At 40.7% G+C, this 14,591-nt stretch overlaps 3 protein-coding genes across 8 annotated transcripts; 2 read left to right on the top strand and 1 right to left on the bottom strand.

Annotated features, from left to right (window-relative positions):
* Window positions 1-1,000: 1,000 nt before the first annotated feature.
* Window positions 1,001-3,153, top strand: Tfb4 (transcription factor B4). Its single transcript, XM_065490583.1, has 6 exons — window positions 1,001-1,194; window positions 1,255-1,751; window positions 2,589-2,711; window positions 2,767-2,902; window positions 2,958-2,994; window positions 3,052-3,153. The coding sequence occupies exons 1-6, from the start codon at window positions 1,179-1,181 to the stop codon at window positions 3,116-3,118; spliced, it is 876 nt and encodes a 291-aa protein (XP_065346655.1). The 5' UTR covers window positions 1,001-1,178; the 3' UTR covers window positions 3,119-3,153.
* Window positions 3,154-3,874: 721 nt separating this feature from the next.
* Window positions 3,875-14,364, top strand: AGO1 (protein argonaute-2). 5 transcript variants are annotated; one of them, XM_065490243.1, is made up of 10 exons: window positions 3,875-4,252; window positions 6,524-6,640; window positions 7,953-8,075; window positions 8,127-8,714; window positions 9,391-9,613; window positions 9,671-9,818; window positions 10,101-10,400; window positions 10,805-11,481; window positions 11,751-11,954; window positions 12,613-14,364. In XM_065490243.1, the coding sequence occupies exons 2-10, from the start codon at window positions 6,526-6,528 to the stop codon at window positions 13,049-13,051; spliced, it is 2,817 nt and encodes a 938-aa protein (XP_065346315.1). In that variant the 5' UTR covers window positions 3,875-4,252; window positions 6,524-6,525; the 3' UTR covers window positions 13,052-14,364. The 5 variants fall into 5 exon arrangements, with proteins under 5 accessions (XP_065346315.1, XP_065346469.1, XP_065346231.1 ...); XM_065490397.1 differs by having other exon boundaries at window positions 3,875-4,257; window positions 10,101-10,364; XM_065490159.1 differs by having other exon boundaries at window positions 3,875-4,257.
* LOC135943980 (large ribosomal subunit protein mL53-like) lies at window positions 5,765-6,903 on the bottom strand. Of its 2 annotated transcripts, XM_065490687.1 has the most exons (4): window positions 6,726-6,903; window positions 6,384-6,496; window positions 6,103-6,322; window positions 5,899-6,040 (listed from the first exon to the last, which is right to left on the bottom strand). In XM_065490687.1, exons 1-3 carry the CDS (start codon window positions 6,869-6,871, stop codon window positions 6,153-6,155), a joined length of 429 nt encoding a protein of 142 aa, XP_065346759.1. In that variant the 5' UTR covers window positions 6,872-6,903; the 3' UTR covers window positions 5,899-6,040; window positions 6,103-6,152. The 2 variants fall into 2 exon arrangements, with proteins under 2 accessions (XP_065346838.1, XP_065346759.1); XM_065490766.1 differs by lacking the exons at window positions 6,384-6,496; window positions 6,726-6,903 and having other exon boundaries at window positions 5,765-6,040; window positions 6,103-6,245.
* Window positions 14,365-14,591: the final 227 nt, after the last annotated feature.

The following is a 14,591-nucleotide window of genomic DNA, read 5'->3' as shown; positions in this document are numbered from 1 at the left end:
TTTTAAACATATTCTTTTGTTAGGAGACACTTTTTTCCCTGTTTTAAAATTAAAATGTACGGTGTGGGCAATATTTTCATATCATTCCCAAAATGCTGTGAATAATTGCAAAAACTAACGAGCACAAGGGAATTTTGGTATTTCTTAAAATTTGATGCAAAGTGAATATTGAGAATATTGAGGTTCTTCAAATTTAGGGCTGCGTGAATTTTAAACGATCGACTATTATTTCTAACAGCTTGATCGTTGCGGGACAAGCAAATGAGCACGAATCATGCACTTTTAAGCCATTAAATTAATTTCAGCATATAATTAAGCTTTCAGAATGTTGTGTTTATTTTTTGCTTTACGATTAATCATTAAAAATATGAAAAGCACGGAACTGGGGATTTTTTTATTTTTACCGTAACACCAAAAATGACCCACAAATTGCTTAGAACAATCAAACAAAAACTGTAACTTTTTAAATTAGTTTTAATAAAGTCTTGGACCATTTTTTCTAAATCTCCAACTATACCACTAAAATCGTTAAATCATATAATTTTCTACCACTGTACGTGTTTCACATCATAAAAAGCTACACAAATTCAATGGTTTCCCCAAGAACAACGTTGAATCCTATAAGTAGTGTTTTTTCCTTGTCAGCTGCCGCCGCGGGGTTAATTAACCCGTTCGAGCCAGCCGCGCCACCTCAAAAATGCGCAGCCGAGACTTCGAATAATAATTTTTTTATGAAAAATGCAATAATAGCTTCTCATATCATGCAAAATGCGAAGTAAAACATTAAACAACGAGCACGTTGAGATCATGATGATAGATAAAAAAAATATTCGACTAGTCCTTTTCGCGCCCACTGTCCAGGAAAATTATTTCTCGAATGTGATTGGCTGCAGGATTTCCATGGCAACGCCGGAACCAATCACAATTGAAATATAAATTTCCCTCCCCCTCTAGTGCGCCGGTTTTTCATGAAAAATCAAAACACGACTACATACAAACTGACTATAGTAGAGAGTGTGTTACGATTACGATCACGGTTAGAGTTTATGTTGTGCTTGGATTTCTTTTATGTAGGCTTTCATCTCCCATTGAGAGTTGGGTTTCTATTTGGAATTTTTCAACTGCATTGATTAAGATGTTCAGCACCTAAAAATCAACAGAGAAACTTCTGAACAGCGATGGACACGGGCGAAGGTGTGCTCTTTTTGAACCATTCCAAACTCATCACGCATTTCCAATCTCACAAATTTCTAGACCTAACAGAGTCGAGCCTGCTGGTGGTGGTGCTGGACGTGGGCCTCAGCAGGGCGACTACCCTTCGCAACGATCCGGTCCTGGCGGGCCAGGTGCTAGAGGCCGTGATCGCCTTCAGCAACGCACACATGATGATGAGGTTGAAAAACCTGCTTGCCCTGGTCGCCTGCGACACTGAGACCACCGAGTGGATTTACCCTGAGAGGAAGGCCGATATGTCCGACCTGAGACAGCAGGACGGCCAACACGAACTGTTCAACGAGCTGGAGAGGACCGTGCGCAGAAAAATAGCCCAGTTGCTGAAACGAAGCGCTGGCTCGAACAGCAAAGGAGAGAGCATGCTGTCCGGGGCACTGGGACGGGCCCTTTGTTACGTGCACCGCATGCAGCAGGAAGAGCGCCAGCTGAACGCCAGGGTGCTTGTAGTCACTGCCAATGGCCAGAGTGTGTCCCAGTACATGAACTTTATGAATGTCTTCTTCACTGCTCAGAAACAGGTTAAATTGGGCTAATTTTTTTATTTTGATTCAATCGTATTTTTCTTTTGTTAACAAATAATGGACATTGGATGTTGCACTTATTTGAAATTGATTTAACAACCTTAAAAATGTATTGGCGCTTTTTTTTAAAGAAGCCAAAATTCCCTTTGGTAAATCTAATTTTATGCGATGCACTGCTTGTGCTTGAATAGCTAAATTTCAATGTAATGAATCAATTTGATAGCTCTGCTATTTATTAGGAATGTTATAGTGCCTTGTAAAACAATTTTATCATACACAAAAACTATGTATTGATTGTTTTACTGGTATAATATTATAATCTTTTAATGTGCTATAATAATTAAATTTTATATTTAATATCACCACTTAACAACTCACTAGTTTCCTAAGCCCCTTAAAGTTTAAAGCAGCGGCACCACTGGTTACTTTTGATTTTAAGGCACTTTCAGACTCCCTCCTGCAACTTAGCATTATACAATTAATAAATTTTTTAAATTTATTTTAATCTTTCTAATTTCCGCACTTCCATGTCGAAATTCCTGTGAGTTGTGAGCTACATTATCTTCCAGTGGTCGTTGTTCTCAGAAAATCCAGTGGACGTGTCTTTTGAATTATCATTTTAAGTGGAAAAGAAACAAGCGGTTATATTATTACTGATGACAGTTGGGAAAATGACTAAAATGTTGAACTTCTATCAACCGATGATTCTCCTCTTTATTTATTAAATAATAAATTGAACAGATCACTTTAGCCTAATACATCAATTGAAAAAATTTACTAAGCATTGAACAATAATTATTTCACGATATAAAATCTAATAGGAATATGTTACAGAATGTTTTGATTGACGTTTGCTGTTTGGGCCCTGAGTCAAGTCTTCTCCAACAAGGATGTGATATCACTGGGGGACAGTACTTCAGACCACCCCAGCCGCAAGGTCTTCTTCAGTACTTATTGGTATTCTCATTTTTTTTCAATCAGGTTGTCGGATTTTAATTTTTTATCTTTTCAGTGGGTCTTCTTGCCTGAGCCGCTGTTGAGGAACAAACTGGCCCTTCCTCCAAGGGTGAAAGTCGACTACAGGGCGGCATGCTTCTGCCACAGGGAACTTGTTGATATTGGATTTGTCTGCTCAGTGTGTTTATCAAGTTGGTTATCTTAGATATTAAAAAAATCTTGATTAAATTTAACCTTCAATTTCAGTTGTCTGCAAGTTCAGCCCAATTTGCACAACATGCCAGTAAGTTTTATATATTTATGAGCTACTAAGCAATTTAATTTTCTTTTTATTTTGCAGCACTCTTTTTAAGAATCCTGGTACCCTACCGATAAAACCAAAGAGAAAAAAAGCAAAAATGGTGTGACCTGACCATTGCAGCAAATAAAATTTTGAACAATATTATGCATTACTTCCTTTCTAACAGTTATTTAGCAGTTAAATGCTGAAGAATTAATTAGTTGCCCAAGAGCAGATTTTATGAACGATAAACCGCCGGTGGTCGTGATTTTTAAGTTGCCATGCGGCTCATTTCCATACGGCAGTGATGCTGCTAATTAGCGTTTTCTGCCGAGAAATTTGGGGGTCATTAGCCCGATGCATAAAAAGCAAGAAGAGTTTCATGCGAGCTGTGTGAGAGAAGGGAGTGCGATAACCTTGCTTAAAAAGTGCTTGAGCCACGAACATAAAATGGATTTCGGACATGGCCCGCGAATTTCAATTTAAGTAGTGAATCATCAACCAGTAGCAGTGTTCGCGGGGAACCGAGGAGAAGTTTGCATACCGGTATTTTAAAAATTTACTATCATTGATCAATTTCTCGCCTAAGTAAGACTGGTGGATACGCCATACTGTTTGCAGTTAGATAACATGATTGCTCCACGCCTACTTACGAGCATTATTTTTGCCCTATTGCTGTTTGTGTGACATCACGAAAGCAGCAATCGAGATCGAGAATCGTTTCTGGTCTCTAAACTATCCAGTCCATATCTGCCAGTCCTAAAGTGGAACGAAGAAATAATCGATGCCTAAATTCTGCTGAATTACCGGTAGTGAAAATCTCCGGTATTTTCATCCGCGCACCTACGGACCCGTACGTGTCTCCGGTGATAATATCTCCTGTTTCGGCTCTGTCTGTGCGGCGCACACAAAAAACAGTGCTGCGAGTCGGGAGCAAGCACTCTCGCCTCGCCAGATCGTACGTATGTGAGCGGGCGCTGAGAGGCAGGGAAAGCAGATTTTATTGATTCGTGTCTGCGTGTTGTCTGTGAGCGGCGGCGGCAGCAGGGTCGTCAAAATACAGTCGTCAGCCGGCCGACGAAGCGCTCGCTTTTATGCCCAGCTCGACGTACCCGAGAGGCAGGCCTGGACAAGACAAGTGCGCGGTCGCGCGCTGAATTCGCCTCCGGACGGAGCAGAGCAGCGGCCGGACGAGCGAGTGAGAGATAAAGAAAGCGGGCATTTTGGCACCAGAGGCACGTCCGCCGAATCGCGAAGAGCGGTGAGGTGAGTTCGTTAAGTGCGCAGTTGGGAATAGAAAGTGCAAGTTGGTGCGTGCTGGGCGCTGCGCGCCGTTTCGGGCCAACAATTCGGCACGTCGGCACACCGCACCGCCCCCGTGTCCCTTTCACCCCCGCCGCGCTCGACCTTGAGCTGATCCCGTGAACGTGTTGCCGTGCCGTGTGGCCTAGGTCAAGTTAAAAATATTGATGGCCGCTAGACCTAAACAGGCAAATCTCGGGAAACAATGGCCGTGTTTACTTAATGGACGCAATTTTTTACGAATGGCTGCTGTTATGTGAGATATTTCTCGATAGTTATGTAATTTAAAAAAAATCATCCAGCGGCGAATTTATTTTTATTTAAACTCATTAGTTTTCTAATAGTAGAGATACAACATAAAATTATTATGACTTTGCAAGAACGAATTTAGGACAGTTTGCGTACGTGACGTGATTGAATTAAAATAGTGCAGTAATATGGAAGCGAGGCCCCGAAGCGTCGTAAGGAAATTATGTAGATAGAATTTCCTGTCGTCTCTTTCCGCTGTTCAAATATTTATGTATATTTTTTCATCTATTCATGATAGTCAACCTTATACTAATCTCATCTCACGCAAGCAGGTATATAATATATATGTGTATTATATATGTATTGAAGAATTAACCTACGATATTATGAACAACTTTCTTCTTAATTAAAGGGGAATGATACGGGGCAACAGCTGAAAATTATTTGAATTGTTGGATGCCATAAACAATTGATCGATAAACAATTTGCAATAATAAAAAAGGACCTTCCTACAGTAAAAATTCAAATTTTGCCAATTTTCTCCACAATTTACAGTGCTTGAACATATTTTCTTGGCATATTTCGATTCCTCTCGTCGAGATCTGTCCAACGGTGTATGCAACTCACGGGGGAAATTCTTGGTTTTGAAATTAAATCGGGTTTCAAGGAGACGGCCATTACCATTTGAGAAGCACGGTAACTTTCCAGCCAATTTTCTAAAAAAATTACAGCGCTCCTTAGGTCAATTTAGGCTTTAACTGAATCCTAAGCGATGAGTTTATGCATTGGCAACAAGCATTTTCCAGGCTTTTCCAGTATCATTCCTCGTTAATTGGCATATATTATTTTAATTATTGTTAGACGACGAGAATTTCCTGCTTGTCTCTAAATTTATTGACTAATTAAGGTTCTTAATATTAATCCAACATGAAATTAAGGTCCCTTCAAAAACGTTTATTTTTTTATGGACTCGTATTAATTTCCCTTCAGTAAGCGCAGCACTCTCTCAATATTAGAAAGCGGAGTTATTGACTAAATTTTGAATTGCGCTTTGTGAGTTACTTTAGATTTTGAGGAAAAATGAAGTTCTTGGAGCTAAAAAGTGGTAAATTATTAAAATTTCAATATTTGGCCTGCATTTCTTCTTTTTGTGTTTAATAATTGATTGAAATAAATTCTTTAGGAACAAGAGATCAGCCATTCAAAACGAGAGTCTAGCAAATAATTTTCTTTTCGCATTTTATTATCAATTATTATTATAACATTGGCAGCAGGGATGGGACTAGAAATAACACACAGAAACGGAGAAAAATTAGTCAACAGGTTTCAAAGTGACGAATTTGGAGAGGATGAAGGCGACAATAATTGTGGAGACCGTAAATATGCCGACAAAGATGTACCAAGTGTCCTCGTCGAATATATCGGTGAACGAAGGCACATACTCATTGTAGAGAGTGTCGATCATTTTCATGCTGTACTGCTTCTCCTGCCTCATGGTCTAAAAATTTAGATATTAATTATGTTAATTATCAGCCACTATGGATAAGTTTCGATTCTTACTGCTGCCGTGTTTCTAAGAACTAGTCAGTTGAAAGAAATGAGTAACGTGTCTATCTCTTCTTCTTGGACGCGAGTTGATGAGACGTTTTAGCCGCTTTCGTTTTGACCACGTTTGTTGCTTCTTCTACTGGCGCAAGAGGCGTAACGTACTTGTTGTAAAGTTTGAGAATCTCAAGACACGAGAGATTACTGCTCTTTACAGTCACTTTCCCGCCCTCGTCTGCGATAATACAGAAGATTATCAATTAAATCAATCACTTCAATTTGATTTTTATACATACTTAAATGCACTTCAACTGAAGGATCCGACAAGTCACACAAAACCTCTGCTTTTACCAAGCAGTTCAAGTTTGTGTCTTGAATTTTCGGATTCGTTATGTGGAGCAGGAACTTTCTGAAACAAAATATTTATTGTTCACAGGAATGACGAGCACAGAGAGGATTACTGCGCCCCTGGGCAGCCCAACAGAGCCTGTCCAAACGAATCCCACCATTCTGCAGTCTGGGACAGGCCTGGCAAGGTCTGCTTGTGGCTATGGTGAGTGTGCCCCTGGAAGTTAGGCTGTGCCGCGGTTTTGCCGCTGGGCACACCGTTGCCCGGACAGCTGATAACCACAATTTACCTGGTCTCCGGAGCCTTATCGTGAAAAGGATCGAATTTGATCACAATCCGTTTGGCCGGTTTCAGGGTCACAAGCTTAACTTGCTTTCTAATTGCGTCTATAACGCCCGCAGAACGTTTTAACGAGCCAGAAGCGAAAATGGACATCTTGTCGATTTGTAGTTTGAACAAATAATACCAACGTGACAAGATTTCAGTTCGCGTGATTTTTACCCCGCATATGAACGCAAGCTACCGAAATATTTATTTTTAACATTTTAAAATCTCTCGGTCTTAATCCTGTTGATGCAGCAATTTTAGACAGGAATTCATCACAATTGCCTTTTTGAATGGTAATTTATTATGTTGGCGTTTCCAAAGTGCGCGCATTCAATACCCTCAGCATTTTCAACCAATAAGATTCAGAGGCTGTATCTGACGTCACGACGCACAACCGCCATGTTGCTAACAAAGACTTGTTCAGTTTGAACTGGTGTCACGGGGGGCTACTACATTGGATTTCACCCGGATTTGCTTCAAAAGGCTAAAAAATTTCGTCAGAATTCCAGAATATGTTCAACGTGGGCCCGCGTAAGCAATTTTTCACCCTTAATTGTCCTCTGTTTGCTGCCAATTTTATTCGGAAACTTGTTAGTTCCGTCGGGGGCCTCGGTTGAGGTCATTGCTCACCCTGGCTGGAGAAAAAAAATTGAATTTCCATGACTCATCCGGAAAAGAGTTAAGTTTTCCGTTCCGGGTTCTTACATGACTCCCCGATAAATTTTGGGTTTTCAAGTAAAATTTAAACGTAACGTTGGATTAATATTGAATTTAATCCACATTTTATGGAACGATTTGCTCGCATCCAGCCAATTCCGTTTCCTGGCATGCACGTGCGCTCTAAATATTTTGACCCATTTTTACGGTGGGAGCAGAGACACATATATATCACACATCCCACGAATTTCGTGACACGTACATACATACGTCTCGTTCGCAACAAAATATCAGACAAATTCTCCAGATTTCTAAATTTGCACTAGAAGATCATACAAGTACAGACAGGAAGTGAGGGTGTTGGCTTGATGGCTCAATAAAAAGAGCGAGTTGGTTGGGAATGGCGTGGCCATGTTTACGTACATCAAAATAATCAGATAAGGCGTGCTCTGCACTGCACGGAAAAATAGTGCAAACTTTTGAGATAAAATAAGCATGTTCGATAAATTTTTACAATTTTTTATCTTTCCAGCACCCCCGGCCGGGCCTACAGGGCCTGGGCCAGTGGGCCCGCCTGCCGTCGGCCCCCCGGCAGGCTTAAACGCTGCCCTGCCTCCAGCAGCGCCTAATCCTGCGGCACCAGCTGATGTACCTAGTAAGTTTGTTAAAAATATTTTAATCTCCCATCAATTAATTTTTGCCACAGTTTTCATGTGCCCAAGAAGACCAAACTTGGGCCGTGAGGGCCGACCAATCTTGCTGAAAGCCAACCACTTCCAAATAACGATGCCAAGAGGCTTCGTGCACCACTACGATGTCAACATACAGCCTGACAAGTGCCCGCGAAAAGTGAACCGGGAAATCATCGAGACGATGGTGCAGGCATACTCAAAACTGTTCGGCTCCATCAAGCCTGTGTTCGACGGGCGCAACAACCTTTACACCAGGGACCCGCTGCCGATCGGCAACGACCGCGTCGACCTGGAAGTGACCTTGCCAGGAGAGGGAAAGGACCGCGTCTTCAGAGTCACCATTAAGTGGGTGGCGCAGGTGTCGCTTTCAGCACTGGAGGAGGCCCTCGAAGGGCGCACCAGGCAGATACCGTTTGATGCCATCCTGGCCCTGGACGTCGTCATGCGTCACTTGCCCTCAATGACCTACACGCCAGTTGGAAGAAGTTTCTTCTCGTCGCCTGACGGCTATTATCACCCACTGGGCGGCGGCCGCGAGGTTTGGTTTGGTTTCCATCAGTCTGTTCGTCCTTCCCAATGGAAGATGATGCTGAACATTGACGGTGAGCTTAACTATCCTGGGTTTGATCCGCTTTAATTTGCAGTACCTTGAATGTGTTCCCTTTGGTTTTGCTTTGATGAACCACTTGTTCTAAATATTTCAAATTACGAACTGGACCATTTTTTATTTACATAAACGTAGAAATTTCCAAATTTTGTTCAATTGTGATGATTTCTGGTAATTTGATTCTTTCTGATTCATGGGTCATTTTATTCCCAATTCTCAGAGATTTTAACGTTGAGATATCTTAAGGCGATTAAGTCAATCATAGTAAATTTGTTATAATTCAATTTTGAAAATTATTAGCAATTCATAAATTCAATATATTCAAGCAATTTTAATTTTTGGGTTTAATTTTTTTAATTTATAATTAATGCGTAATTTTCTATGCTAAAATATATTTCCTACAATTTTGGTAATTCTTGTCTCCATAATTTATTTTGTTCAGTCTGTAAATCGTCCCATGCATAGTAAATAATATAAAATCAGGTTATTCCAGAACTCCATATCAAGCGATTTTTCTTGTCAAGGAGTATACATACATACCAAATCAAATCACAATTTGATAAAAAAAATTCCCTTACAATTTAATTTATATATATTATTATGTCATATTTCCACCCCTGTAACCTAATTCTCGGACAAGAATAATTTACGTCTAAATTCTCCCCTAACAGTGTCTGCGACCGCTTTCTACAAGGCCCAGCCCGTCATTGAGTTTATGTGCGAGGTGCTCGACATCAGAGATGTGAATGAGCAGAGGAAGCCATTGACTGATTCTCAAAGGGTCAAATTCACCAAGGAAATCAAAGGTCTGAAAATTGAGATCACGCACTGCGGAGCTATGAGGCGCAAGTACCGCGTGTGCAATGTCACAAGGCGGCCAGCACAAATGCAGTCGTAAGTATCTGGTGCGAGTCATCGGCACTTGGGGAGTTAATTTATTATGTCTTGCAGCTTCCCACTTCAGCTGGAAAACGGACAGACGGTGGAGTGCACTGTGGCCAAGTACTTCCTGGATAAGTACAAGATGAAGCTGCGCTACCCACACCTTCCTTGCCTTCAAGTCGGACAGGAACACAAGCACACATACTTGCCCCTTGAGGTAAGATTGTTCAACTCCTTTTTCCTTTTTGCTCATTCCAGTAGATTTTTTGTGCGAATTTAAAACGTGATCTAGAAATCTTTCCGCCTTTTCTTTGCCATAAAACAGATTTTGTCTCCTATAAATTGTCATATTTTTACTAAGAAAAAAACCTTGACATAATTGCTCTTATTTTAATTCGCCATCATTCATTAATATATGAGCCACTTCAACACTCTTAATAATATAGGCCATGAAAAGCTCAGTCACTCGATTTCCTATGTTGATAAATTTTGTTCACAGGTGTGCAACATCGTGGCCGGCCAGCGTTGCATCAAGAAGCTGACCGACATGCAAACCTCAACAATGATTAAGGCGACGGCCAGGTCCGCGCCAGACAGGGAGCGAGAGATCAACAACCTTGTGCGTCGGGCTGACTTCAACAACGACTCTTACGTGCAGGAATTTGGCCTGGCCATATCAAACAACATGATGGAAGTGCGCGGCCGTGTGTTGCCTCCACCAAAGCTGCAGTACGGCGGCCGAGCTAGCTCAATCAGTGGCTTGGTAAACAAATCAAACAATTACCAGAAACCGGAACCGGTATTGTACTTTAGCTTATTCTTTTTTTTTAACGTTGGGGTATTTAATATTTTACTCGAATCCGACATGTGCAGTTGTTTTTATTTTAACAACTCTTGCGGTTTTGTTAACAGTTTATTTAAACCTTATGAATTATCAGCTCTACTGCTAATTCATTTGAAAGTGAGAGATTTTAATTCCCTCAATGTCAGATGTTGAAGCGATCTGACCTTTTAATTTAGATAACTTAATTAATAAGCTTCACACTTTGTGATAAATGGTGATTAAATACATTATGGAGGTTTCCTAATTTATCCTTCTCCTCTAAGTTATCCCATATTAGAAATTTTTAGGTATTTTAAAATGTATCTCATAGCTTTTTTAAGAAATCTAAAATATACTAAATTTAATATTTTTTTATACAGACTTGCGTGAAGCAGCAAGCGCTTCCGAACCAGGGTGTATGGGACATGCGCGGCAAGCAGTTCTTTTCTGGTGTGGAGATCCGTGTGTGGGCGATCGCTTGCTTCGCGCCGCAGCGCACGGTGCGTGAGGACGCACTGCGCAACTTCACGCAGCAGCTGCAAAAGATAAGCAACGACGCCGGCATGCCGATTATTGGGCAGCCCTGCTTCTGCAAATACGCCACTGGTCCAGACCAGGTGGAGCCCATGTTCCGCTACCTAAAGACGACTTTCCCTGGGCTGCAGCTGGTGGTGGTGGTGCTACCAGGCAAGACGCCCGTGTATGCTGAGGTGAAGCGCGTTGGCGACACGGTGCTTGGCATGGCAACGCAGTGCGTGCAGGCGAAAAATGTAAACAAGACATCGCCACAGACGTTGTCCAACCTGTGCCTCAAGATAAACGTCAAGCTTGGTGGCATTAACAGCATCCTTGTGCCCAGCATCAGGCCCAAGGTGTTCAACGAGCCAGTCATCTTTTTAGGTGCTGACGTCACCCACCCACCTGCTGGTGATAATAAGAAGCCCAGCATCGCGGCTGTCGTCGGCTCGATGGACGCGCATCCTTCGCGCTATTCTGCCACTGTCCGTGTTCAGCAGCATAGACAAGAAATCATTCAGGAACTTAGTTCCATGGTCAGGTACGCTGGATTTTTGTTCTCAGTTCATAAATTCATTACGTTTTTAATTTTCATCTTAATGTGCAAATGACATTGATAATATTTGATATATTTTTTAGTTAATTAATTTTGTTATCCAATTCTAAATGATGAACAATTTTGCCTTTCTTGATCTTACTGTGATAGTTTGATTAGTCTTTCTGAGAGAATTGGAATTTGATTAGGAATCAAATTAATTTTCCGACTTTCCAAAATTTGTGGTACCTTTTCTAAAAGTGATTCTATAACAGAGAGCTGCTGATAATGTTCTACAAGAGCACGGGTGGATACAAACCAAACCGCATCATTCTGTATCGCGATGGTGTGTCAGAGGGGCAATTCCTTCATGTACTAACGCACGAGCTCACCGCCATCCGAGAAGCGTGCATGAAGCTGGAGGGTGACTACAAACCCGGCATCACGTTCATTGTTGTCCAAAAGAGACATCACACAAGGTAATTTTTTCAAAATTTTGTACCCTGCTAATTTCCATTTTTTACTCTATAATGATATTTTCTACTTGAGTGAGTTGAATATTTTTTAGCTCTCAATCGGTGTGTAACGATCAATTGAGCACTTACAAAATTGTAATTTTATGCTGTTGTGAACATGAACACACTCAAAATCATACTAACTACTGCCAAAAACTGTTCACATTAATTTTCTCAGTTGATTTCACAATGGCTACCGCCAAGTAATAGTTGTTACGTTTTTTTGTAGTAATTTTACACTTTAGAAGGATAAAAATGTGCTCAAAATTTTGCCTCTTCAAGTATTTTACTTTTATTTCTTAAAATTTTCAATTACTTTTTATATTAATGTTTTCAATTTTGTTCATTTGGTAAATTCTACTCAATATATTTTATTATATTGTTACAAATATCTTTCAAATGAAAAATATTTGAAAGTCAAGGTGTCTATTAAAATAGTCCCAAACTGTCATATTAGCATGAAACATGGTTAAAAATTAGTTGACCATTGACCTCAAGCATAATATGTCTAAAATTCACAGCCCTTCTCATAATTGAATATTTTTCTTATAATTCTGTAGTTCCAATGAATACTTAAATATTAAGAAGTTTAAATTTGACTTATTTCCTATTCCTTCCCCAGGCTATTTTGCGCAGACAAGAAAGAGCAGTCTGGCAAGTCAGGCAACATCCCAGCAGGAACGACCGTGGATGTGGGCATCACGCACCCGACCGAGTTTGACTTCTACCTTTGCAGTCACCAAGGCATCCAGGGCACAAGCAGACCGAGTCACTACCACGTGCTGTGGGATGATAACCACTTTGATGCGGACGAGCTGCAGTGCCTGACATATCAGCTATGTCACACCTACGTCCGATGCACTCGCTCTGTCTCAATCCCTGCTCCTGCCTATTACGCGCACCTGGTCGCATTCCGCGCGCGCTACCATCTGGTTGAGAAGGAACACGACAGCGGCGAAGGCTCACACCAGTCTGGCTGCAGCGAGGACCGCACCCCTGGCGCCATGGCCCGCGCCATCACGGTGCACGCAGATACAAAGAAGGTCATGTATTTCGCCTAAGTATTACGTTCTCCGCATCTGGCAGCATAACCTGCATCATTGCCTGGGATCATTTTTTTTTATTCAATTTGAACATGAATTGAGGTTTACTCAACTCGATTCCAACTTGAGAACAAGAAATCATTTTTTTTTATCTTGCAACTTATTGAACTTTAAGTTTGGTAGCCAAATATCAAGAACTAGAAATGAAAACTAGGGCAGAAAATTATGCTATTTGACCCTGTAGCAGTCTCATTTGTAATCTCTGCCCCCTCCACCTCATCTTGAGTTGGCATTTTAAATTCTGTGACGTTACATCTTGAAAATAACGGTTAAATCTTTATTTTTGCTTTTCACACTTCATGCATATTTAACGGCATACCTGAACGATTTAAAATTTGTGTGAATAGAGTAGAAAGATAAGTGATAGCAACTCACAAACAATGGAACAAATAAACCGCCAATCCCCATCCCTTGAACTATTGCGCAATATGATCATGTAATTTTATTTTGTTTGGACGTTTGCATTCGTCCCATTCCACAAGAAGCTTGTCGCTTGTCTCGCTCGGCAACTCCGAGCAAACATTATCATGCACAAATCCAAACATGTAGAAGTATTTTTGTGTTCTTTTTTCACATATCTGTAACGTAGATCGATTTTTGTGTTCTTAAAGTATTCTCAACTGTTATGTTACGGACGGATGGATCCACAAACCGCGAGGAAAGGTGAATTACAAAGAGCCTTAGTTTCACCGGTTTTATATCAGCTTTTAAATCATGTATGTTAAGGAATCTGCATTCCTTTTGTTCCTCTTTTTTTCAGAAATACAACTGTCCGATCACTAATTGGTTTGATTGCATCTTTTTATTAATGCAACTCTAAAGACATTTTAATGTTTGCCAGGTAAATATTAGGAAAGGACAAGTGTTCATTATTTGTTCTTTAGCCCAGCCTTCTAAGTAGTGTAGCTGTGTAGTAACCGTGGAAATCATGTCGTGTAAGTTAGATGCGTAAGAAAAGTAAGAGATGAAGAGTCAAGTAACCTGAAGGTTCTGCAGAGAGCCGTGTTGGATCCTTCTAACTGCATAGGCAGTCCCGTGCACAATCAGCATTTTAGATCACTGCTCGAGGCTTCCTTTCGTGCGGGGCAAATGACCCGCACGGCCCTCTGCCGCCTCTTTGGTTCGCGTTGCTAACCCTGGCAACGAAACTCTCCTTCTTGCTCATTCGATATTTTTTTATGCATCTGTCGCATTGCTTACCCTCACCTATGTTATTCCTGATCGAGAGTGCTGGCAGTTAGTCGGCTGCAACATTTACAGGGATGAAAGAAGTTCTCCAAATTTTTTTTCCAAATCATGTGTTAAGTGGAATTGACAGTTCATACTAAATGATTATTATACACTCTACTTGAAATAAAATAAATGATAATCAGTCACACCCAATCTGTTTCTTTCATTTTAGATTAAAACCCACCGAGCACTAAAAAAAATTTTGCAAGTAACCGAATGAATAATTTACTTAAACAGGAAATATAAAAATGGTTAAAAACACGCATTC

Source organism: Cloeon dipterum, chromosome 1 (assembly GCF_949628265.1).
Source record: "Cloeon dipterum chromosome 1, ieCloDipt1.1, whole genome shotgun sequence".
In the NCBI taxonomy this organism is placed as follows: domain Eukaryota; kingdom Metazoa; phylum Arthropoda; class Insecta; order Ephemeroptera; family Baetidae; genus Cloeon; species Cloeon dipterum.
The sequence above is the reverse complement of the archived record's forward strand: the minus strand, read 5'-3'. Positions and strand labels throughout refer to the sequence as shown.